The sequence below is a fragment of the Temnothorax nylanderi genome, unplaced genomic scaffold (genome assembly GCF_030848795.1).
Source record: "Temnothorax nylanderi isolate EJ_2023f unplaced genomic scaffold, tnyl_v1.0 TNYL_tig0885_pilon, whole genome shotgun sequence".
Taxonomy (NCBI): domain Eukaryota; kingdom Metazoa; phylum Arthropoda; class Insecta; order Hymenoptera; family Formicidae; genus Temnothorax; species Temnothorax nylanderi.
In genome coordinates this window covers 6,999-34,069 of record NW_027249947.1, presented here as the reverse complement: position 1 = coordinate 34,069, position 27,071 = coordinate 6,999, and the positions used below count along the sequence as shown (strand labels likewise).

The window sequence follows — 27,071 nt, the reverse complement described above, 5'->3', positions numbered from 1 at the left end:
CTGTGGTAAACTTCCTGTGCAAAGAATAACCTACAAGAAGAAAGAATACATAATATTATTGTTGTTTAGTCATATTTACATTTAGACATTCAGATCCCTGTTTAAAATAATACATAGAATACGATCAAATTACATTAGGTTATATTAATTACATTAGGTTATATTAATTTCAATGTAAATTAGTAAGGCTCATATTAATTTATTACATTGAAAGTGAAGTCATATCCTAATGTAATCTGACCATATTCTATATACTTTAAACAATGATATACCGCCGTTTATATAAGTAAAAGATTTCTATTGCATTAGATTAATGTTACAATATAGAGAACAATAATCCAATCAATTAATGATATGTGAGCAAAGCAAAGTATAATAACTGATTATTTGAGGTTATTTATTTTGGAATTTTACATTTATACTTGAATTATGAATAACGACCGTATATAAAACTACTATATATTATGATATACATTTAATAAATATGTCTTACCTTCATAAATTCGTAGCAAAACGTCGATTGTTACAAAGTCCGTAGTATCTCATTTCCAGGCACACCACGTGTAATAAATACTAAACCACTGTTTAAAATAAAAGCAGTAATTCCAATATTTAATTTTATAGTATAGGCAGGCTTACAAATTCCACAGAGCCTTGTCTTCAGGTCACAGTCTGCACTAGTCTGCAGTGATGAAAAAGATTGCGTGTGATTTTATGACTCCTTGTGGCTCCTGCACCCAGGACGCGAAAACATTTACCGCGCGTAAGAAATGGCACGTTGATTGGCTACCACGTCCCTTCTTACCGCGCAATCTGTATATATACAGATTGGCTACCGCGCGGCAAGAAGGCGAGACGGTAGCCAATCAACGTGCCGTTTCTCGCGCGGTAAATGTGAAAGCGTCCTGTGTGCAGGGGGTCGTGTATTCTTCAAAACTTAGAGAAAATTACAAAAGTGAGCGAATTTAGTAGAATATTTATAATTTTATTGGTTAATACCTGGTGAATTCGCTCACTTTTGTAATTTTTACTAAGTTTTCAAATACAATCGACCCTCTAGAGCAATCATACAATCTTTTTCATCACTGCAGATTATGAATCGAAGACAGGCAAGTCAAGACAAGTCTTTGCAGCAAACAAGCATGCAAAAGTGAACATGCGAGTTATCGTTGCATATCTTTTATTTCTTATGGAGTTTGCAAGCCTATAAAATTAAATATTTTTAAGTATTTCAAATAATTTCAGTAATCTAGATCCATCGGATGTACTGATTAGGATATCCTATTCACGACCAAAAAAGTACATCCATCTTAAGTCCCATTTGTGTCCATGGACGTATGGACATAAACTGGACTTAAAATGTATGTCCATAAGACGTCCAGTGCTATCTGGGATGAGATGCTGCCGGATATTCAATATTCAACACACGAAAGATTTTGAATAGAGTGTCGATTGCTTCAAACGTGTACGTTGTATAATAAGACCTTGCCCACAGATATAAAAAAACGATGATATTTCAGCATTAGTTTATCCGCGGCGCGCGCGCTTCGCGGATAAACTAATTAATTTCAACACTATACAGCTAGCACTAAATTCGAAACGTGATATTTTCTTAAAGTACAATGCCTCAGGATTATTTTGGGACCAAAAACACGCGAGCACCTAATTCTTTGACGATTCTGTAACGAACTTTAGAACGCGGCGCGCGCGCTTCATAAGTTAATTAATTAATTTAAACGCTATGCAGCTAGCACTAAATTCAAATCGTGATATTTTCTTAAAGTACAATGCCTCAGGATTATTTTGGGACCATAATCACGCAAGCACCTAATTCTTTGACGATTCAGTAACGAACTTTAGAGCGCGGCGCGCGCGCTTCGCGGATAAACTAATTAATTTCAACACTATACAGCTAGCACTAAATTCGAATCGTGATATTTTCTTAAAGTACAATGCATCAGGATTATTTTGGGACCAAAAACACGCGAGCACCTAATTCTTTGACGATTCTGTAACGAACTTTAGAGCGCGGCGCGCGCGCTTCGCGGATAAACTAATTAATTTCAACACTATACAGCTAGCACTAAATTCGAATCGTGATATTTTCTTAAAGTACAATGCCTCAGAATTATTTTGGGACCATAATCACGCAAGCACCTAATTCTTTGACGACTCAGTAACGAACTTTAGAACGCGGCGCGCGCGCTTTATGAGTTAATTAATTAATTTAAACGCTATGCAGCTAGCACTAAATTCAAATCGTGATATTTTCTTAAAGTACAATGCCTCAGGATTATTTTGGGACCATAATCACGCAAGCACCTAATTCTTTGACGATTCAGTAACGAACTTTAGAACGCGGCGCGCGCGCTTCATGAGTTAATTAATTAATTTAAACGCTATGCAGCTAGCACTAAATTCAAGTCGTGATATTTTCTTAAAGTACAATGCCTCAGGATTATTTTGGGACCATAATCACGCAAGCACCTAATTCTTTGACGATTCAGTAACGAACTTTAGAGCGCGGCGCGCGCGCTTCGCGGATAAACTAATTAATTTCAACACTATACAGCTAGCACTAAATTCGAATCGTGATATTTTCTTAAAGTACAATGCATCAGGATTATTTTGGGACCAAAAACACGCGAGCACCTAATTCTTTGACGATTCAGTAACGAACTTTAGAGCGCGACGCGCGCGCTTCGCGGATAAACTAATTAATTTCAACACTATACAGCTAGCACTAAATTCGAATCGTGATATTTTCTTAAAGTACAATGCCCCAGGATTATTTTGGGACCAAAAACACGCGAGCACCTAATTCTTTGACGATTCTGTAACGAACTTTAGAGCGCGGCGCGCGCGCTTCGCGGATAAACTAATTAATTTCAACACTATACAGCTAGCACTAAATTCGAATCGTGATATTTTCTTAAAGTACAATGCCTCAGAATTATTTTGGGACCATAATCACGCAAGCACCTAATTCTTTGACGACTCAGTAACGAACTTTAGAACGCGGCGCGCGCGCTTCATGAGTTAATTAATTAATTTAAACGCTATGCAGCTAGCACTAAATTCAAATCGTGATATTTTCTTAAAGTACAATGCCTCAGGATTATTTTGGGACCATAATCACGCAAGCACCTAATTCTTTGACGATTCAGTAACGAACTTTAGAACGCGGCGCGCGCGCTTCATGAGTTAATTAATTAATTTAAACGCTATGCAGCTAGCACTAAATTCAAGTCGTGATATTTTCTTAAAGTACAATGCCTCAGGATTATTTTGGGACCATAATCACGCAAGCACCTAATTCTTTGACGATTCAGTAACGAACTTTAGAGCGCGGCGCGCGCGCTTCGCGGATAAACTAATTAATTTCAACACTATACAGCTAGCACTAAATTCGAATCGTGATATTTTCTTAAAGTACAATGCATCAGGATTATTTTGGGACCAAAAACACGCGAGCACCTAATTCTTTGACGATTCAGTAACGAACTTTAGAGCGCGACGCGCGCGCTTCGCGGATAAACTAATTAATTTCAACACTATACAGCTAGCACTAAATTCGAATCGTGATATTTTCTTAAAGTACAATGCCCCAGGATTATTTTGGGACCAAAAACACTGCGAGCACCTAATTCTTTGACGATTCAGTAACGAACTTTAAAGCGCGGCGCGCGGTTACGCGTGTAAGCACATGTGTACCTAGCCGTCGCGGAAAAAGCAAAATTAAAAGTAGAAATATATAATTACACAAAAAAATTAGTTTGATTCTTACTTTTAATGCACCAAGCTCAAATATTGATATACAATGTTATAAAGATGTTATATTATATAATTAAAGAAGTAAATTAAATAAAAAACTAAAATAAATGAGTAAATTTTCCATTTGTAAACCGCCCACAATGTGCCAACGGCAACGCAAGTTTTAAATGCAGCAACAAACAGTGTCATTCTATAAGAAAAATGTAAAATAAATACAATTAATATATTAACGGGGTTAGTCTACCCTGGAGAGCAAAAAACAAGCGAATTTTCAGGAATTAATTTCAGACAAAATATCGGTGATACATGAATGATTTTTTTTGCATTATCTTTATTAGGGTTTCAAGAACATGTACAAATTTTTTGGGGTAAAAAAATTTCAATATGGCGATGAGGCACACCTTCGCGCGCAACTATGTTTTTTAGAGGTGGTCAGACGGTGTACATGGTTTCTGACATGTGGGTGGTCTAAAACAAAAAAAAAATATGGTCATTAACTATATTGTATTGTCTTCGGAATGACGGAGCCTTTTTTCTTTCCTCGTTTTTGGCGTCAAGAAAAAAATTCCTGAATTTTTCACTGCATTTTTGGACCCAAATTACATGTTATTATTATTAATAATTATTGAACAAAATATTATAATGATAAAATCGTCCGTCATTCCGAAACTACTATTCCATAGAATATGTGTGCAAAATTTCAAGTCGATTCATCGATTAGAACTCGAGATATCGTGTACACCGTTTTGAAAAACATAGTTTCGAGAAAAACGCATTTAAAGTTTCGGTACTAGTTTTTTGAGTGAAAAATTGCATTTTAAGCGTCTTACCGTTAATCAGCCATTCCTGCGTCATACAGTGAACCTTCCTGCTCGTGAAAATCCTCTTCGAGAGCCGATCGTGCTGTTCTTCTCTTAATTCGTCCTTCTTTGGAGGTCTCGAACGACCGCTTGTCAGCAACCGAAATTCTTAACTCATCTGCTTTGTCGCACATTTCAACGGCATTTGGCCCAATTTGAAAATTCAGGACGCTCATCATTTGCAGGATACTCTCGTAGCCGTGATTGAAGATGCTTGCTGCATAATACGATGCCACTTCAACTGTTTTTGCGCCACTAAACACTCGTTTCGGAGCAAACGACCATATCATAGCGTTGAGACTCTCGTTGATGTTTTGTGTGAATCCGCCGACACATCGCGATAAGAAACATCGTTAGTGTATTAGAGAAGTTCAAAAATGAATGGTAAATCATTACGCTGTACTCGCCGAGCAGGTAACGATTTGCCGCAGGTAGGCGTTTCGGAGCACTCCGGAGCGCTTGGGTAAAAGCTCGAAATTTCAATAAAAACGATTTCTGGCAGGTATGAGACCTTTTGTCCCTTATTCTAGAGGGTTCAAAGGATTTTTTAAGCCAATAAAAAAAATCGATTTTTTGAAAATTCCAGGGTAGACTAACGCCTTAACCACAGTATTAATTTTTAAATACAAAGTTAGTTTGTTCAACAAAATTATTTGTAATTAAATAGAATAAAAATTTATTTTTTATATAACATGTGTCTAAAATCTTTTTATAAATAGTTTTTTTTTCAATTCCTCAATGTTTCAGTTAAACCGTATGGTAATCATATTTATAATCATATAGGGGAGAGTTGGATATTACAGCGCGGTTGACAATTCCGCGCCATTGTTTAACTCAATAACTATTTGTATTACGCGCCTACAATAATGTTAATATCATAGAGTAACACGAAATACCCCACCCGCATGCGCCGTCAATTCGTTCCGGCCGTCCATGTAAAGACACTGCGCTCTGGAAGCTTTTCTGCTTATTCGTTGCAATTTTGCTGGTAGTTTCGATAAGAGGTGAGTAATATAATATTTACATTAGAGAAATAAATTTAACGGATTTGGTAGGCTAAAACACTATAAAATTAGGTTGCAAAGTGATTTTAGAAACACGCGTTTCTTTCCTATATATTTTAAGGTTGTAAAGTGAAATGATTGAGTTTGATAATTTCGCGCCCAAGGTATAATACTCATAGGTATAACGATAACTGTGTGTTAAGAGTTACCAAGACTGTTTAGTTTACAATGTAAGGTGCTTACAGAAAAGATCGTTGCTTAAGTTTTGATTTGAATTTATAATGATCGTTATTTGTTAACGCATTCACTTATTTTTATATGTAGGTACCTACTAGACGATATTAATGCATAAATATAAAAAAAACATTTTGTTATTGTGTTCTACTTCAAGTCACTGGCTGAAGCCAGAGTAATTTTTATAGGTACGGCTTTATTAAACTGGGCACGATATTATCAGACCAGTTTGATAATACCGCGTTTTCTCATTTTTTGGAAAATTATTAATATTTCAGTTTGTGTTTAACTTTCAAGATTATTGCTATGATATTATGGATGTCCAAATAAATTAGCTATCTAAAACTGCACATTTTGTTTTTTTGAAACATTTCTAAGCTTAGGTATACGCTTCAATTCTTAGGGGCTCGGTAATATCCAACTCTCCCCTACATTTAGCATTTAATAAATTTATAATGAGTAAAAAGTTAAAAAAATATCGTATAATTTTGTGAATGCTGATTATAAGATTTTTATATTACTTCAGCTATGTTTAACATTTATAACATTGATTTAATATTTATAGAAAGCATCATTTTGTATAACATGAACAACACATTTTGCACTCACTTTTTGTAATGTACTCTAGCAACGTTTATTGCTGCTTGGCTAACATCTTCATGGAGGAAAAACTTCTTGATATCAAGTATTCCCATTCTTTATATATCCACATGTTTGTGCAAAAAATAAATTAAAATACATTATTAAAATACAATAAGAATATTTTCAATCAAGAGATGATAAAACTTATGCAATAAGAAGAACTTAAAAAAATGTATGTTTAGAACTTATTTTTAATCTCAAACGAACAGACACGATTGTTGGAAGATATTTTATTAATTCAATTAGATTAGAAATCTTTTGTGTGCGCAAGAAACGATAAAAAAATGGATATTTGACGTAGATAAAAATAAATAAGCAGAGTAAAGAGAGATAGATGAGGAAAGGAATTCTCAGGAACCAGTAACGAGAAACGGCACAATTATACTAATGATAGAAAGGTAACATAATGAAGAAGAGTAAAAAATATAATATTTTATTTGATTTTTAATATATGTATATTCTCTATAAACGTCACAATTCTGACTTAATATTTTAATCTAATGTTGAGCGTTATTTAGCAATTTTTCATGCGCTATAATAGTTATGACAAAAATATAGTTATACATCAAAATTATATTTTTTATCCTTTGTCTCCTGTTATTGTCTCTTACTCATCCTACTTACGTCAAATATTCATTGTAATCGACATCTATCCAATGAAATTTGAATTCTTCTTCATTATCTAGCGGCACTGTCTCATTTAGGAACATTATATTTGTATTGTTGAACATCCATTCGTTAATCGAAAAATATCTCAAAGCATATTTGGCCACATACATTTTTCTCTGCAACTCTAAGAATCTAAAAATCATATAACTACACTAATTGCGACATTATTACGAAATATTTCTAAAAGTGTATTTTTATTTCACGCATCAATCACTTGCCCTGCTTTGTTTCTAACAGCATCTATTTGTGCTAATCTGCGTTACGCTTTAATCAGATTCAAAAACTAAGCACAAGTATGTATGCAATGTAAATCCAAGTGTTTATTTCTATACGCATAAACGTTTAAAAATGACACATTTGACTGAAGCTCGTTTTACATGTTTCGTTGCGTGTTAAATTAACACGTTTAATCGTATACGTTCAACCGTGTTAAATAACGTCATTTAAAACGGCAAGAAATGTGTACAAAGAAGAGCTTCAGTTAAAATAACACACTTGGATTTGCTGTGCACTACCGTTAAAATTTGGAAGCACTACTTTTTAAGAAAAACAAAACAGTGGTGCTAATACTCCCAAAGAAAAATGTCATATGAGAAACTTTACTGTCTGTTTTAACTATTCAACACAGTGTTATTTGTTTCTAATCATTTTCCAAGAAAGTATTTCATTTAAAGAATTTTACCGATTGAACTTGCTATAGTTTGGGCGTTTTCTGCTGTTTTAGAGACGCTAAGCAGGACTAAAGTTTCCATGTAAATTAAACCTACATTGATCCTCTAGCATCTACAGATGTTAGAAAATTCAGTTCACTATCAGAGCTAGAGATGTTAAAGTAAAGATTTTATTTATTTAATTATAAAATATTTAATACTAGCTGGTTACCCGGGCTTCGCCCCGGAGGACATATGTAATAAGACACGCAAATAGTCTCTCTCTCTCTCTCTCTCTCTCTCTCTCTCTCTCTCTCTCTCTCTCTCTCTCTCTCTCTCTCTCTCTCTCTCTCTCTCTCTCTCTCTCTCTCTCTCTCTCTCTCTCTCTCTCTCTCTCTCTCTCTCTCTCGCTCCCTCCCTCTCTCTCTCTCTCTCTCTCTCTCTCCTCTCTCTCTCTCTCTCTCTCTCTCGATTGTTTCCCGAAAAATTGGAAAAATTAAAAAAACCGGTTCCAAAAAGATCGGTAACAAAAACTGTACACATCATGACGCTCCCCGTAAAATTCTACCCCTACTTCATATACAATTCTTTAAGATTCGGTCACTCTCGATTAATTCCCGAAAAATTGAAAAAATTTCGGTACCGGCTTCCAAAAAGATCGGTAACGAAAAATTATACACTTTATAGCACTCCCCGGAAAATTCTACCCCTGTTTGATCTATAATTCTTTGAGATTCAGTCAATTATTTCCCAAAAAATTAGAAAAATTAGAAAAACCGTTTTCCAGAAAATCGGTAACAAAAAACTATACACATAGTGGCACTCCCTGGAAAATTCTAGCCCTATTTCATATACTTTTGGTAAAAATTCGGTTCAGGGGTTTGGGCTGGGCGTTGATGAGTCAGTCAGTCAGTCAGGACATTTGTCTTCTATATAAAAAACCGGTTTCCAGAAAATCGGTAACAAAAAACTATACACATAATGGCACTCCCCGGGAAATTCTACCCCTATTTCATATTTTTGGTAAAAATTCGGTTCAGGGGTTTGGGCTGGGCGTTGATGAGTCAGCCAGTGAGTCAGTCAGGACATCTTCCTTTATATATATAGATTTACAAAAATTACTATATTGCACAATTATATATATGTGTTTAAATATGTTTTAGAAATTATTTTAATACACCAAATACTTTTTTTAATAAGTCCAAAAATTTCGTACAATTTAATCATTAAACGTTGGCGTTGTTAGAAAGTCAAACAGTATAGAAAAATAATTTTAATTATTAAATATGGACAAAAATTTAGAATTGGAAATGTGCAATTACTTGGTATTTCTACTACCGCAAGGTAGCACCAAAGGAGAAGGCAAAATCTGTGAAGGTTGCTCTTCATATCGCATAGCCTATTGTTAATATCTTGAAATTGAGATCCGGACGCAAACTCAACTTCATTTTCGGCCACCCAAACATTGTCAGATAATTGATTTTCTTGATTGTCACATATTCTATTTATATTTGTATAAATTATTTCATTGTCATCTGGTGATGACGATGATGATATATGTAAATGATTCCTTAAATCTCGATATTTTTTAGTATAAAAGTACTTCCTTTTCGGCATTTTCTATTTCTAGAAAACAAAAAATAAAGATAGGTATAATTATAAAATTACTAAATATCGGAAAAATTCTAAAAATGTGTCATAGATTTAAACCATATATTTTTATATATTTTTGAATAAACATTAGATATTTCCTCATTGTAGGTTATATTTTACTCTCTCTTTCCCTTTCTCTATCCCTCTGTTTAATAAAAGTAAAATGGTATTGTTTTTAATGCTTCGCATAAAATAGATAGAAGTTTTTTACATATACACAAAAGAGATGCGTTGGTCGGTAATTATCTTCATCTAATCTTACCTAAACTTCATTAGAAGGAAATCTTTTATGGAAGATTTACAGCGCCTTTTATGATGTATATTAATTAAGAAGACGTTGTTCTTTTGTCAATTCAAGTACGGGCAAGATACCTTAAACTTATCGGCGTTATACCATCTCGGTACTGGCATTCGACGCTCTCCTTTTGCCAATTCCAGTACAGGCACCTTAACTTTGGTTGCGTTCCGATATTCACTGCCAGTACTGAAAATCTATAGTGTACTGACATAAACTATAGATTTTCAGTACTGGCAGTGAATATTAAAACGCAGCCTTTATCAGCATTACACCGTCTCGATACTGGCATTCGACACTCTCCTTTTGCCAATTTTTGTACAGACACAGTACCATAAGTTTACCGGAATTACGCTGTCTCGGTACTGGCATTCAATGCTCTCTTTTTGCCAATTCCAGTACGGGCATGGTACCTTAAAACCGGCATTACACCGTCTCAGTACTGGCATTCGACACTCTCCTTTTGCTAATTTTTGTACTGACATAGTACCATAAATTTACCGGCATTATACCGTCTCAGTACTGGCATTCAATGCTCTCTTTTTGCCAATTCCAGTATGGACACGGTACCTTAAATTCACCGGCATTACGCCGTCTCGGTACTAGCATTCGACACTCTCCTTGTACTAATTTTTGTACAGACACAGTACCGTAAATTTACCGGCATTATACCGTCTCAGTACTGTCATTCAATGCTCTCTTTTTGCCAATTCCAGTACGGGCATGGTACCTTAAATTCACCGGCATTACACCGTTTTGGTACCATTATTCAATACTGATTCAGATAATGGGCTAATACCAAAACGTTATTGTTTTAAGGATGTTCTATAGGGACAGGTCCAGCCAAAAGTCATGGAAATCTTAAAAATACCGATATTAATTCTCTAGAGATCCAAAGGCAAAAAGAATGTAGACAAATAGTTACGACAAGTCTAATAGAATGTAAAAAACGTAGATTTAGTGACTGTAAATAACTGTTACTACTATTCTTTTCTTAAACAAAATCTCGGCAAAATAATTTTTGACAGCGAATTTGCCCTGAATTCAACTTAAAAAAAATTAAATCTGTGAAAAATTATAAAATAAAGTAATTGCTCTAAACTCGTAATTTCAGTCATATTCATTAATATAAATTAAGTATATTGTATAAACATGAAAATTATATTTTTATTATAATGATATTTGCTGTAAATATATTAATAAGCTACGCAGCGAAATGTGACAACACTGTACAATCCAAGAGGAAACCGATTCTTCAGAATCTGAATTATCGTTGTGTTCTTCTAAATTTAATGGATTTATTGCATTCGTGCAGCTATGGCACCTATCATTATTATCTACAATAAAATCCAACTTTGCATTAAAATTTTTGTTATATTTTTTAAAGAATTTATCGTCAATTTTTATATTGTTTTTTATATACAAAGGAGTATATTGTAAATATTCCAAAGCTTCACAAATTTTAGCTGGTTTTATGGTTTCATATTATACATATAATCAGACTTGTGTTCCAGGTTCCTTTTTAGCTTTATTTGTATAGTCGATATTTCGTCAAAACTTCTAGGTAAAATATTTATCATCTCATTGATTTCAACCGGAATATTAACAATACTTCCTTTTAATGATAATTGTGGGTTAATAGCAAACGGTTGTAATGCTTTTATTTGCAAGAATGGTATATATGGTGATACCATTCTTTCTTCAACCGCTGTCAAATCTGTTACGACTTTTGGCACATTATTAAACCTTAAATCTTCGTTTGCTGTTGTTTTTGGAAGCTGTCCTAATGTGATATATCTTTTACAAGTCTTACACATATATTCCGATGAGTTATTGATAATTTTATTAATGAATTCATCAATATCCATCCTTGTGCCAATCAACTTATTTCGTATTTTGGTAATACTAAAATGCTCTACAGATTAAAAAAAAAATTTTTTCACAATAGACGTAAACTATATCAGGTCCAATTTTTCTGTTTTTAAAAAACTTTATTAACAATGAATAATAATAGTATTCATTATCTGTAATTTCATTTTTTATCTGCATCTGAACATAATTATCGTAGTTTTCTCTATATTTGAAAAAATCATCTAATCTTAACAATCTTTTACGTTCAATATCTTGTCTTCGTTGTTTTTTGACGAACTTTGAATCTTCTAAAAACTTTCTTTTTTTAATAATATTATTTAATTCATTATTCAATGATTTGTATTCAGAATCGGTACGCAAAAATCTAATTCTTTCTTTGTTTTAGATTTGCTCATTTATACGGTAAATTTCAACTTTTCGTTTTAATTTTATTCGTTTTATATTTTTTTCTTTCTCTAGTTCTCTGTATAATTGTTCTTCTCTCACAGATCTTATTCTTTTAATATTCATATCTCTTTCTTTCTCTTTGTACGACGGATCTTGTCGTGTTTGCTTCATCCTTTGTATATTGCTATCTCTTTCACTTTCTTTGTACGACGGATCTTGTCGTGTTTGCTTCATCCTTTGTATATTGCTATCTCTTTCACTTCCTTTGTACGATGGATCTTGTCGTGTTTGCCTCATCCTTTGTATATTGCTATCTCTTTCGCTTTCTTTGTACGACGGATCTTGTCGTGTTTGCCTCATCCTTTGTATATTGCTATCTCTTTCACTTCCTTTGTACGACTAAATAAATTCTTATATATAAACAAATCTCTTCTTATTCCGTTGTAATTAATCTATTATGTTGATGTACCTAAATTAAAATATGTGAATATTTATAAAAAATAAGACTAATTAATGTTTTAATAATTTTATATGACTTAAATAAATTATGTAGGGGAGACCGGGGCTAACCCGACACAATTATTTCAAAGGCAATTTTCAACAATTAATTAAAATTTTCAAGCAAATTTAATGGTACACATTTAAAGAGCGTTCCTTCAGGTACAAAATTGCTTAACCCTTTTAGGTCACACTTCCCGAGAATCCCGTACCGGTCACACTGGGTGAAATACACCCCCAGCGTGTTTACACGTGTATAAAAAATTGTAGGTGACTTTAAAAAAAAAAGAAAAATATCCTGTTGTAGTTTAAGTCTTCCTTAAAAAGACTGTATAGGTTTGATTTGCAAAAAATTAATTTAACATATGTAAAAAAATTGTTGAAAAAAAAGTCGGAAAAGTGACTTTTCACAAAAAATAATGTAATTTTTTCAATTTTTAAGATATTTTAATTTTTCAAACGGTTTTTTCATCCTCAGATGACGCACTTTTCACTGATTATTGCAGTTTATGCCGGCCGTTTCAAAAAGTATATTGATTTTGAGGTATAAAGGTGCGATTTTTTGCGGAAAAAAATGCCGAGAGAGAACTAACGGGCCGAAAAATATACCACCGACGGGGATCGATACTTGAAGGTCCCAACTACCTGTAGATGGCGGCACAAGGCCCATTTCCATTGGTTTACTGGATCGTTTTCGAAGTCCATATATCAAAAAATATTAATTTTTTTTCGTTTTCGATATAAATTCGACCACCATGACCTAGATCTTGATACGTACTTTAACTTTGGAGAAGGATTTTTAAATCCATAAAGCCAATAAAAAGATATGCGTTAAGAAAAAAACCGGTATTACAGAGACGGCTTTAGGATCACCTTAAGTACTAAAATCCAGTTTTGTTCGGTAGCTCTGTCCTCTCAATTTGTTTATAATAATGCAAACGTGCTAATATTTACTTTTACATATTTACTTATAAATTTCTGTTTAATGTTGTTCATCAATATGCGCACCTCCTTTGTCTCGATTACTGACGCTTTATAAATTTTTGATATTTATCGAACTAATTTCGTTAATGTTTGTGCTAATATTTTATTCTACTTTATGTTTTACTTGTATTTTTTTACATGTTTTCTTTGTTTATAATGCATAAATTTTAATAAATAAAATAATAGTATAATATATAATATAATATAATAGACTCAAGGATAATTAGAGATAGTTTGACAAATATTGTCTCAATAATTTAAATTAAAAATATGAATAATTACAACCAACATACAGTACAAATAACATCAATTATTCTAATAAAATGTTATCTGTGTGCTAACTACAATATTACACTTACTCAGGTTTAAAAATCAGGAAAAAAAGTATCTATCCTTCGCGCATCGTTACATCCTTCTCAACAATTACGGGCGCTAAGCGTATATATATATATATATATATATATATATATATATATATATATATATATATATATATATATATATATATATATATAGGACAAGCTTCCTTCTATAACAGTCAGTCTTCGAAGCAACGTCGAGTCAAACGGACATTCGATCTAGAAAATTAGGAAATTGAGTGGTATTTATTTCTTAATCTCTATAATAACTTCACATATAAACATTGAATAAAACATGGACATTGAAAAACACAGAACACCGATACAAAGCTTTTACGCCGGACAGTCAATCGGCGTAGGACAAAGTTTTTTTTTTCATTTAAAAAGGCAAAGTCCGTACTTTGAGATGGTATCAATGATTATGTTAATCAATTTTTTTGTTAGGCGGTGGAAGAGTGCAAATTTCAAGATTTTGGATATCTCAAATACGTCCTTATTCAAAGCTGACTACAACTTTGAGTATTAACCTGAGTAAAAATTGAACAAAAGCACCTTATAGTAGAAAGTTTGCCTTGTAAAACCTTTTTTTGAACTTCTTTTTACGTTAATTATTCGCTGAGTGATTACAGTTTAAAAATCGGCAAAAATTTACGGAAAAGTGATCTTTTAATTTTTTTTAGCAGTGTATATACTTATCTTTATACGAGGTTTACGCGAATATTTGTTAAATAGCGAGTATTTATAAAATCAGATTTTTATTGTGATATTTTAATATGTTGTTTTATTCGTACATCAGATTTTAAATACATTTTATCTTAAAAAAAAAATGAAAGGTAACTATTGCAATAAATTTTCAATGCCAAATGTAACATTCGTGATTTTATGTAAAAAATGTAGAAACGTGGGCGACTCTTATCGCGGAAACAGAGGTGTAAAGTACTTTCTGCCTGAAAGTAATATTCAAGGATTTAACGAAATAATTCAGGTAGGATACTCGCCACAATAATTAGATAAATTAATGAATAACTATATATTATTAAGTACTTTTGTCTTTTTCTAATCCCTGATATTTTTTTAAAGGACGCGTAATAATTGATCTAACCACGATGGCTGGTGAGAATACATCCGTAAAGGATTTTTACAGAAACAGATCGATTTTCATAACCGGAGCTACAGGTTTCATGGGCAAGGTTCTGGTCGAGAAGCTAATGAGATCGTGTCCGCACATTAGAAACCTTTACCTTCTAATGAGACCTAAAAGGGGCCAGAATGTACAAGAGAGGTTGCAGGGAATTTTAAACGGGCCGGTAATAATATCACCTTTCTCCTGCTATTTCAATCGCTATTTCAAAAAATTTAAAGTTATATTATTTTTGGCAGCTTTTTGAAACACTACGGCGGGATTCACCTGACCAGCTTACAAAGATCATACCCGTGGCTGGCGATATTGCGGTACCGGAGCTGGGCATTTCGACACAAGACCAAAATACATTAATACGATCCGTTTCGATCGTATTTCACTCCGCAGCAACAGTAAACTTCGACGAGGCTTTGAAGCTTTCGGTCCAAATAAATACGTTGGGCACCAAAAGATTGGTCCAACTGTGTAACCGTATGACCAATGTGGAGGTAAGAGCGGGTTTCTTCCTTTTCGAATTGCTCAATTTAAGTAATTAAGAATTTAAGTAAATCAAAGACAAATTGTCTGTAGTAATCTCATTTTTTTACTTCTATTATTTTGTTTGATCGCAGGCGTTTATTCACGTGTCAACGGCATATTGTAATTGCTATCGGACCGATGTCGTCGAGGAGATTTATCCGGTGGAACCAGAACCTGATCAGGTGATCGCTCTGACGGAATGGAGGGACGATAAAATGTTAGAGCAACTCACGCCAATTTTGATCGCCAGTCGACCAAATACATACACCTTTACCAAAGCACTGGCCGAGCGAATGCTCCAGCAGGAAAGGGGTCCTTTACCGGTGGCGATTGTCAGGCCATCGATCGTACTGTCGTCGTACAGAGAACCAGTCGCCGGTTGGGCGGACAATTACAACGGCCCCACGGGGCTTATCCTCGCCGCTGGGAAAGGCGTCTTTAGGTGAGATAACAACGGGTGGCCATAATTAGCGATCGCTAGTATCGGTATTATAATAGAACTAGCTGGTTACCCGGGCTTCGCCCCGGAGAACATATGTAATAAGGGCTTCGCCCCGGAGGACATATGTAATAAGACACACAAATAATCTCTCTCTCTCTCCCTCTCCCTCTCCCTCTCCCTCTCCCTCTCCCTCTCCCTCTCCCTCTCCCTCTCCCTCTCCCTCTCCCTCTCCCTCTCCCTCTCCCTCTCCCTCTCCCTCTCCCTCTCCCTCTCCCTCTCCCTCTCCCTCTCCCTCTCCCTCTCCCTCTCCCTCTCCCTCTCCCTCTCCCTCTCCCTCTCCCTCTCCCTCTCCCTCTCCCTCTCCCTCTCCCTCTCCCTCTCCCTCTCCCTCTCCCTCTCTCTCTCTCTCTCTCTCTCTCTCTCTCTCTCTCTCTCTCTAAAATGCTATAAATTGAAAAATATTACTTTTTTATCAACTGAAATTCAATTCCGTCATATACAATTCTTTGAGATTCACTCAATTATTTCCTTAAAAAATTGGAAAAATTTCGTAACCGATTTCCAAAAAGATACCGGTTCCCAAAAAGATCAATAACGAAAAACTATACAGTTTATAGCACTCCCCGGAAAATTCTACCCCTATTTCATATACTTTTGGTAGAAATTTCATCTATAATTCTTTGAGATTCGGCCAATTATTTCCCGAAAAATTAGAAAAATTAAAAAAACCGGTTTCCAGGGAATCAGTAACAAAAAACTATACACATAGTGGCACTCTCCGGAAAATTCTACCCCTATTTCATATACTTTTGGTAAAAATTCGGTTCAGGGGTTTGGGCTGGGCGTTGATGAGTCAGTGAGTGAGTCAGTCAGTCAGTCAGGACATCTTCCTTTATAAATATAGATTAGAATGAATACTGACGTCTCTCGGTATTGTTATTTCAGTATCGCTCACAATCTTCGTAAGTCATTATTCTCGTGCGAATAAATCTCTCTTACAAATCGCGATCTCTTGCTTGCAGAAATATACTATGCCACGAGGACAAAGTGGCGGATCTGGTGCCCGTCGACATTGTAATATCCCTAATGATTTGCGCGGCATGGAGGACCGCCACACAACGCACCGACACCATCCCGATCTACAACTGTTGCACCGGCCAGCAAAATCCAATAACTTGGAAGAAGTTCATCGATCTGTCGATCTTTAAATATTGCCGGCTACACCCGATGGACAATGTGCTCTGGTATCCGGACATTCGTTGCCATAGCTCCTCCATGATAAATACTTTGTGCGTGACACTTCAGCACAATTTACCTGCGTATATCTTAGACACTCTTGCACGGCTCAAGGGCTCGCGGCCTATAATGGTCCACCAGCAGGCGAAACTTTCCAAAGCCGCCAAGTGTTTCGAGTACTTCACTACGAAACAGTGGAACTTTAGAGACAATAACGTGCGAAATCTGGGTGAGCAACTCAGTCCGGAGGATAGAGAAACGTTCATGTTCGACGTTACGCAAATCGACTGGTCATCTTATTTGGAGAAATATATTCTCGGAATAAGACAATTTATCCTGAGAGAGAGTCCGGACACACTGCCAGCTGCTCGTTCACGCATGACAAAGTAAGACATACTTTTTGCTTTTCAGCAATTGTTTTGTTACAGCGTGGTAGTTTTTTGTAGAACTCTTTCCTGGTGTCTGTTTGGAAATCAGAATCAGTATTAAAGAAAGATTCTTCAATCATTTGCAACATTTGTCAATGTTTTCATCATAGAATTTATATTTATATTTTTAGAATTTAGAGAACTTATATTATAGAATTTATCTCTTCCTCTCTATGTGATTTCTTTTTTTTTCGTTCTTAAATATTTATTTATTTAAACAATTATTTTAAATGACTATGTTAATGTTGAATACACGCACTTTTTCTTTCTTTATTACTATCATCTATTCATATTATTTTACTACGAATATTTATGTGAATATTCTCAGAAATGATACGATTGACTTAAAACGATAATTAACCAATTTTCTTTATTTATTCTATCTATTTTATTATGGAAGAAAGTTACGCGTCTTACTTTTCGAATCCTGATTTACTTATCTGTTTACAGATTATACTGGGTTCACAAGGCCGTGCAACTCGTGGGACTGATAATAATGCTGTGCGTCTTCTTTTCGCTGCTATACTTCGTACTTCGCATATGGGGCTGGATTGTTTAACAGCTCAGAACGGGCTCGGTCGATGATCGCGATCAGCGTAACGCAAAGCGGCCGTTAGCTAACGGCCGCTATTTGAAGGTGCGATTTAAACAATTATTTTAAATGACTATGTTAATGTTGAATACATGCACTTTTTCTTTCTTTATTACTATTATCTATTCATATTATTTTACTATAAATATTTATGTGAATGTTCTCAGAAATGATACAATTGACTTAAAACGATAATTAACCAATTTTCTCTATTTATTCTATCTATTTTATTATGGAAGAAGGTTACGCGTCTTACTTTTCGAATCCTGATTTACTTTGTCGTGGCAGACGCATTTTTTCCAGGGTGGAAGAACTCAGCTCACCCATGGATTACGCCGCACTGGCGGAATCACAGAGAGATGACGAGGAGCTCAAGGGATACTTGCAGCGAGAGACCGGCCTGAAACCTTGAACTCGAGATTCGAGTGCAAATTCCCGGGACAGGCACGTCGATATATTGTGACACGGCGACACCGACGCCACGACCATTCTTGACGAGACCCTTCCGCAGAGCCGCTTTTGATTTGGTGCACGCTCTGGCTCATCCCGGTATCAAGTCGACGGGCAAGCTCGTGGTAGTCCGGTCAAAGTAAACATTCAAGGTTACAATAATTCCGATAGAGCTGAAAATTTATACGAATGTTCGGAACACCATTATAAATGAACTGTGAAAAGTCCCCATACATCCCGTGCCTGGAAAAAATTTTATTCAAGGTCAAAGGTGGCAAAAATGGGTTTTTCGTGTTTTTCAGCCGAATGGTAAGTTTTATCATAAAAATAGCTTAGACAATAATTGTAGATCGTGCAATTATCTATAATAATTGTCTCTATACTTTTTTCTGTAAGAGTCACCGTTTCCGAGATATAATCATTCAAAAAGTTGAAAAAACGGTGTTCTTCATAATATGCATAAGTACGCCGCGTACATACATCACTGAAGAACACCGTTTTTTCAACTTTTTGAATGATTATATCTCGGAAACGGTGACTCTTACAGAAAAAAGTATAGAGACAATTATTATAGATAATTGCACGATCTACAATTATTGTCTAAGCTATTTTTATGATAAAACTTACCATTCGGCTGAAAAACACGAAAAACCCATTTTTGCCACCTTTGACCTTGAATAAAATTTTTTCCAGGGAGAGGGAGAGGGAGAGGGAGAGGGAGAGGGAGAGGGAGAGGGAGAGGGAGAGGGAGAGGGAGAGGGAGAGGGAGAGGGAGAGGGAGAGGGAGAGGGAGAGGGAGAGGGAGAGGGAGAGGGAGAGAGAGAGAGATTATTTGTGTGTCTTATTACATATGTCCTCCGGGGCGAAGCCCTTATTACATATGTTCTCCGGGGCGAAGCCCGGGTAACCAGCTAGTTCTATTATAATACCGATACTAGCGATCGCTAATTATGGCCGCCCGTTGTTATCTCACCTAAAGACGCCTTTCCCAGCGGCGAGGATAAGCCCCGTGGGGCCGTTGTAATTGTCCGCCCAACCGGCGACTGGTTCTCTGTACGACGACATTACGATCGATGGCCTGACAATCGCCACCGGTAAAGGACCCCTTTCCTGCTGGAGCATTCGCTCGGCCAGTGCTTTGGTAAAGGTGTATGTATTTGGTCGACTGGCGATCAAAATTGGCGTGAGTTCCTCTAACATTTTATCGTCCCTCCATTCCGTCAGAGCGATCACCTGATCAGGTTCTGGTTCCACCGGATAAATCTCCTCGACGACATCGGTCCGATAGCAATTACAATATGCCGTTGACACGTGAATAAACGCCTGCGATCAAACAAAATAATAGAAGTAAAAAAATGAGATTACTACAGACAATTTGTCTTTGATTTACTTAAATTCTTAATTACTTAAATTGAGCAATTCGAAAAGGAAGAAACCCGCTCTTACCTCCACATTGGTCATACGGTTACACAGTTGGACCAATCTTTTGGTGCCCAACGTATTTATTTGGACCGAAAGCTTCAAAGCCTCGTCGAAGTTTACTGTTGCTGCGGAGTGAAATACGATCGAAACGGATCGTATTAATGTATTTTGGTCTTGTGTCGAAATGCCCAGCTCCGGTACCGCAATATCGCCAGCCACGGGTATGATCTTTGTAAGCTGGTCAGGTGAATCCCGCCGTAGTGTTTCAAAAAGCTGCCAAAAATAATATAACTTTAAATTTTTTGAAATAGCGATTGAAATAGCAGGAGAAAGGTGATATTATTACCGGCCCGTTTAAAATTCCCTGCAACCTCTCTTGTACATTCTGGCCCCTTTTAGGTCTCATTAGAAGGTAAAGGTTTCTAATGTGCGGACACGATCTCATTAGCTTCTCGACCAGAACCTTGCCCATGAAACCTGTAGCTCCGGTTATGAAAATCGATCTGTTTCTGTAAAAATCCTTTACGGATGTATTCTCACCAGCCATTGTGGTTAGATCAATTATTATGCGTCCTTTAAAAAAATATCAGGGATTAGAAAAAGACAAAAGTACTTAATAATATATAGTTATTCATTAATTTATCTAATTATTGTGGCGAGTATCCTACCTGAATTATTTCGTTAAATCCTTGAATATTGTAGAATTTTCTAGATCGAATGTCCGTTTGACTTGACGTTGCTTCGAAGACTGACTGTTATAAAAGGAAAGTTGTCCTATATATATTAACGATAAAATTTACATAAATAGAATCTATTTATTCTTTTTATGTAGCAATGAACATTAATCTTCACGCGTGTAATTACAATTTTTTCAATTTAGTCTCAAGGTTTTTAAGTATGAATGAAAATTTTCAGTGATTGACTATGAGATAACATGTTGTTTTTGTTCTTAATAAGGCCGCATTAAGTCGATAATCGAATTCATTATTGCCTGTTTTTCGCGATGCTCATTAATCATCTCGATGTATTTACGCGCGTTACTTCCTGTCAGATGTTATCCCGTGTGAAGCTTGAATCCCGACTCTCTTCACCGTATAGGTGTGTTCCCATATTCACTTTCAGTACTGAAAATCTATAGTTTACGTCACGTATACTATTGTTAGAAGTTGATTATCCGGCTGTTAGTCCGGTTTCTTCGAAAACCACAGTTTTCAAGGATTTTTATATAAATATATAAATATATATATAGATACCCATACAGCACAGGAACCTTTCAGAAATATCTAAGAAATGTTTCATTCGATAGGTTAAAACATCTCATAAATATTTCAAAATGTTTCTGCAACAGCTCTGAGACATCTCTGGAATAGCAAAATGTCCGCGATTCTTGCACTTGAAACCTTTCTGAAACCGTGCTGAAAGGTTACTAAAATATGTCTGAAACCTTTCAGAGATACTTAAAAAAAATGTTTCTGCAACATCTCTGAGACAGCTCTGGAATAGCAAAATGTCCGCGATTCTCGCACTTGAAAACTTTCTGAAAGGTTTCCGAAATATATTGCCGTATTTTTTTTATTCGGGCGGTCACCCATCCGAGTAGTAACCGCACTCAACGTTGCTTGACTTCCATGATCGAACGGGCTAGTGACGACCTCGGGTTCTGATGCTTCCTTTTAGTTTAGCTTATGCTCGTATCGTATATAGGCAGCTTTAGTGTTCAAAAATTTGAAATTATTTATTAACTGGTAAATATTAAAAACAACGCAACAACAATTGATATATTATAAATATTAATATAAAAGATACGTATATCATTACATAATATAATATAATATTAATAATTAATATCTGAGAAAAGCAAGAAGCCCTACATATATGAAGAGTGTGGTTACATCTCTTAGAACCGTTTTAGGGCTGCAATTAAAAATTTCTAAATTCGTCTATTTACTTCTCCTATATGTGTATAAAGTTTCATTAAAAACTCAACTGAAAGATTTGCAAAATTATATTTATGAAATGTTTCCGAAATAACTTAATTAAAAGTTTTCAAATTTATTGCGTGAGAAAGGTTTCAGAAACAGCTCAACTGAAAGGTTTACAAGAAGGTGGCGCTGCTAGAGAGAGAGAGAGAGAGATCTTTTACAAATGTAAATATTACTTATTCTATACTTATTCTATACTTATACTATACTTATTCTATACTTATTCTATACTTATTCTATACTTAATTGTAATCGCTTAAACCACATTATTCACCGTCTCACACACACACACACACACACACACACACACATCAAACACACCCATGTCACTCGCTCGCACATACACACCACGCTGACCTAATTTCGAGTTCTAGCAGCGCCAAGTTTTTTTATAAGAAAAATTTATGTATTTTAATAAAATATTTATATTTTGTACTGTTACCTCTGTAATTCTTTGCGATTAAATCTTTTAAAATACATATATAAACTTTGTATTTAAATACCTTGTATTCCCTTGTGTTGGGTTTAAATATTTTAATAAAATATTTGTATTTTGTACTGTTACCTCTGTAAAATTCTTCACCTCGAAAAAACCTAAGTAACAAGTAGTAGACGTAATCTTTGTATCTCGAAAAATACACTGAGAAAAAAAATTGTTAATCCCAAGAAATATTTAGTTCGATACGTTCAACTAAACATTTTATATATATAACTTAGATTGAGTTTGGTAACGCAATTTCGTGATATAATAATAATTTTGTTAAGGTATATATATATATATATGTATATATTCTCTCTTTGTAATTGACGCAGTATTAAAAGATTTCACATATTTTTTTTTTAAATAGATACCACTTGTTATTTAGGTTTTTTCGAGGTAGATATCACTTGGATTAAATAAAGTAACAATTTTGTAATTTAATAATTTTGTGAGACAATTTTTGTGAGACAATTTTGTGAGACAATTTTTGTGAGACAATTTTGTGAGATATGTACTACTTGGGTTTTAAGTATGGGGATATATATATCCCCAGGCGGAGATATATATATATATATATATATATATATATATATATATATATATATATATATGAGCAAGTTTTTGGCAGTCCAATGGGGTCTCCATTCTCTCCCAAGGCGGCTGATATTGTAATGGAGGATTTGGAGACCCATTGCCTTGGTGCTCTTGACTTTGACCTTCCTTTTTATTGTAGGTATGTAGACGATAGTTTTGCTATAATTCCGATGTCAAGACTAAATAACATACTTGATGTGTTCAATAGTTACCACCCGCGATTAAATTTCACATATGAACTAGAAAACAACGATGGCCTCCCGTTTCTCGACACGATAGTCATCCGCGATGGAAATAGATTGACCTCGAATTGGTATAGAAAACCAACGTTCTCCGGCCGTTACACGAATTATTTCTCTAGCCATCCATTGAAATATAAAGTGAATACAATTACAAGCTTAGTCGATCATGCTGTTCTATTGTCTGATGCTCGCTACCATGATTCAAACATCAATTTAGTCAAAAAAATTTTGGTGAATAACTCCTTCCCAATGGATCTCATTAATAAGCACATCAACAATAGAATTAAGCAGCTGCGACACAAACCAGATATTGCTAGCTCGCCGGTTCAATTTGATCCTCGACGTTGCGTGGTACTACCATATGTTAAAGATCTTGGCGGGACTATAAGTCGCACACTCAGTAATGTTGGTATTACTACAGTTTATACTGTCCCCAAAAAATTAGATACCATCATAAAAAAGGGCAAGGATCGTCTCGATAAAAACCAGTCTACTGAGGTGGTTTATAGAATCAACTGTAACGATTGTTGTGCTTCCTATATTGGTCAAACGAAGCGATACTTGAAAACGCGCGTCACGGAACATTTTAATGATATAAAAAAGATTGATCATCAGCATTCTGTGGTCAGCAAGCACCGCGTTTCTCTCGGCCACGAATTTAAATGGTCTGAAGTTGAGATACTTCATAAAGAAAAAAATACTAAAAAAAGAGAAATCGCTGAAATGTTTCTCATCAAAAAATATTCCAATACCATTAATTTACAGAAAGATACGGATAACTTAGACCCTATTTATGACAACGTCATCTCTTGTTTATAATTTGTATTGGGGTCACCCGCTCCGTCAACCGTTCGATCTGTTCTCAACTACATGACGCGATATGTTCAGTTCGTTTCCGACTTCCATCGCATAAACATGTAATTGCTGTGCCGTTCTGACGATACTTCGTTAACTCAACGAGCATGATACGAACCGGTGCCTTTGGAAAACTTTCTCTGTGTAACTAAGTTTTTTCTTTGTTCGTGTTCCTTTTTACTTTTTTGACAACTTACTGACAAATATATTTTTTAGCACTCTGTGACTTTTCTATCAAAATTTCACGACCAGTTGACTGAGAATTGTTTGATAATGGCACGTTTTCCTCATCAGGTATTTTTAAGTGTTACTCACGATTTAAATTCCGTACATGTTTTGACCCGCTGTATTGACGCTGCGATTTTTATAATTGTTTGTTGTTAGATTACTTGAGAAGGACCCGAAGCTTGGGTCGAAACGTCGTGTAATTGTGAAAATTTTGGCCAATTATAGTCGATTAAATATACGCACCTTTTGTTATTTATTATTGGCGGAACAAACACATATTTCTTATATATATATATGTATATATACAGATATTGCTCCTTTTTTTATTCACTTGTACATTCTCGCGTGTTCTGGAAGTCTCTCGGTTATACATAACCCTTCCATCCCTTTAACTCGTTTTGACTATTTTTTCTATTACTTCTGGGTTAGATGATTTATCGGTGGACTCGGAGTAATCTCTTTTCATAGTTATTTTAAATTAACCCACATAGCATGCATATCAAAAAGACGTCCAGAAGATATCCCGAAGATATATTTAAGAGATAGGATATCTTCGGGATATCTTCTGGATGTCTTTTTGATATGTATGCTATGTGGGAAATGAATTATATTTCCAATAATGTCCTATTAAACGTCAATTAAATCGACGGAATCGACGGAACAGGCTGGTTATGAAATCAGTAAAATCATCTCTCTGTTTTCACCCCGCGAACATTTCTTTATATTTTATTTTTAATTTTGACTTAATTTAGTTTCAAATACACATATACACCACACGTACACTTATAATTAGTTAAAGAATTATGTAAATCAATTCCGATTTTGATTGTAACAAAAGTCATTAAGTACGACTCTTTTAAAGAATTTAAAATACTGGGGATACCACTAAAAAAAACGCGTTAATAATAGTACCTCATGGGTGACGTTGAAAGCTATTGGAAAATATGTGTTTATGAATCATACATTGGTGGATAAGATTAGCTAGAACACAAATCTAATAATACAAATAAAATCGTTTTAAAAAAAAGACGCCCGGGGGAAGCTCCGGGTAACCAGCTAATATAATATATGAGCAAAAATAGAATCTATCCTCATTTTATTCTTTTTAAATTTCCATTTATCACTTCATTTAAATCATCGAACTATTGTTTGTTCATTGATCCGTTTTCCATTTTTCTTTGTGATCCAAGCAACAGGAGGCTGAACGGTGGTCCAAGCTCAAAGATATTTCCTCTTTGCCCATGCATATTATATATTTTTATAAATTTGTCAGTAAAATATAGGCACATATATATTATCCGTATTTCAGATACTCTACTTGATTTTTCTCCGCTCAATGATATCAAATTTCTAGATATGTTATAAAAACTTTATCCTACGTATATCTTTTACAAATATCTAATCTCTTCAAAGTATCTGCGAATTTATCAGATGTTCAGTATACACCATTCGTCGATCAGGATAATCGAACGAAAGTGTTCCCTCCTCACTTCTTCGTCCCGTTCTCGACGTTTATAATCGAAGTCACTCCACTCAGTTCGTCCTGAATTTGCTGCAGATCTTGCATTTCGGGCAACAGCAATACTACGAAAAGAATACTAATGATGCAGAAACCTCCGAATATCCAGAAGATGATGGACTTGCCATTGAATGCCTCTTGACATTAATAGAGAATTTGGCGATGATGAAGGACAAGCACCAGCAGAAGAAAATCGTTATACCGGAAGCCAATATTATTGCATCTGATGCATTCACTCGGAAATGCGTAATATAATAATCGGTATTTATAATGATATGCTTGACCTTCCTCGTCTCGCAGTATACTCCACGTCAGACATTATTAGCACTTTATTAGCACGAGGAATTACCGTGTGCGTTTAACTTATCTGATCTACAGAGAGAATCGTGCGAGCTCAAATCGCGATTCGATTTTCTATGTCGAGTAATGAAATGGTTCGCCCTGAGAATTATTCTCTTGAAGGTGGGATAAGCTATAAAAAAAAGTCACTTAATACCGTAGCTTGCAGCAACTAGCAACAAGAGTAATTATATGTATACTGATCGTCAACGCACGACCAGGGGAGTGCGCTTAATGATCTGCATAAATTCCTTGAAGTTTCTTTAAAAAGAACGACAGTGCATGTTTACTCTAACAAATTACTCAGGTTCATCATTTTATCGCAAGGCGATGAAATTACAACTCGTTCCATAAAACAGGGAGCAAATTTCACGGGAAACCGCGTTGCGTCTACCGTTTGATAAATACTATATTAATTCTAATCTCGAACACACTTTTCATGGAAATTTTTTAATCGATCTGCTGTTTAGCAAAGAGTAATAAGAGAACTTTGTAAAAGTTTTAATGCAAGATATATTAAACACTAACAAGGAAAGCCTGAGACGTCACGTAACGTATATACAGATAGAATTTTATTCAAATTGAAATAAGAGCAGATATATCACTTATTTCCACTATCATATTATACTCGTGTATGAAGGACGGAGTGGTAGGTGATGTGTGTGGGGATAGGGTAATGTATTCCATCATTAAAAACCCACCTCTTAGAGAACCTCTTTC

General features: G+C 35.1%; 2 protein-coding genes and 1 long non-coding RNA gene across 5 annotated transcripts in view; 2 read left to right on the top strand and 1 right to left on the bottom strand.

The window, feature by feature from the left end:
- The window catches only part of LOC139785784 (putative fatty acyl-CoA reductase CG5065), a 32,091-nt gene extending 10,256 nt beyond the window's left edge, over positions 1–21,835 (bottom strand). Inside the window, exons 1-7 of one of the 3 annotated variants that reach the window (XR_011722078.1) lie at positions 20,780–21,835; positions 20,458–20,684; positions 20,136–20,384; positions 19,663–20,012; positions 18,496–18,862; positions 7,139–7,315; positions 4,086–6,568 (exon numbers count right to left, since the gene is read on the bottom strand). Coding sequence is in view for 1 of the 3 variants with exons in the window: in XM_071724962.1 (XP_071581063.1) it covers positions 18,781–18,862; positions 19,663–20,012; positions 20,136–20,384; positions 20,458–20,658 (882 nt within the window). In the remaining 2 variants the exon portion in view is untranslated. Of the gene's footprint in view, positions 1–4,085; positions 6,569–7,138; positions 7,316–18,328; positions 18,863–19,662; positions 20,013–20,135; positions 20,385–20,457; positions 20,685–20,779 lie in introns of those variants that run through there. The other 2 variants (XR_011722079.1, XM_071724962.1) reach the window with 2 other exon arrangements.
- On the top strand, positions 5,012–18,278 carry LOC139785787 (putative fatty acyl-CoA reductase CG5065). The gene is made up of 6 exons (XM_071724963.1): positions 5,012–5,018; positions 14,962–15,188; positions 15,262–15,510; positions 15,634–15,983; positions 17,006–17,605; positions 18,098–18,278. The coding sequence occupies exons 1-6, from the start codon at positions 5,012–5,014 to the stop codon at positions 18,204–18,206; spliced, it is 1,542 nt and encodes a 513-aa protein (XP_071581064.1). The 3' UTR covers positions 18,207–18,278.
- A 2,433-nt stretch (positions 21,836–24,268) lies between the features above and the next one.
- On the top strand, positions 24,269–24,802 carry LOC139785785 (uncharacterized). The gene is made up of 2 exons (XR_011722080.1): positions 24,269–24,409; positions 24,482–24,802. It is a non-coding gene; the product is annotated as an uncharacterized lncRNA (long non-coding RNA).
- Positions 24,803–27,071: the final 2,269 nt, after the last annotated feature.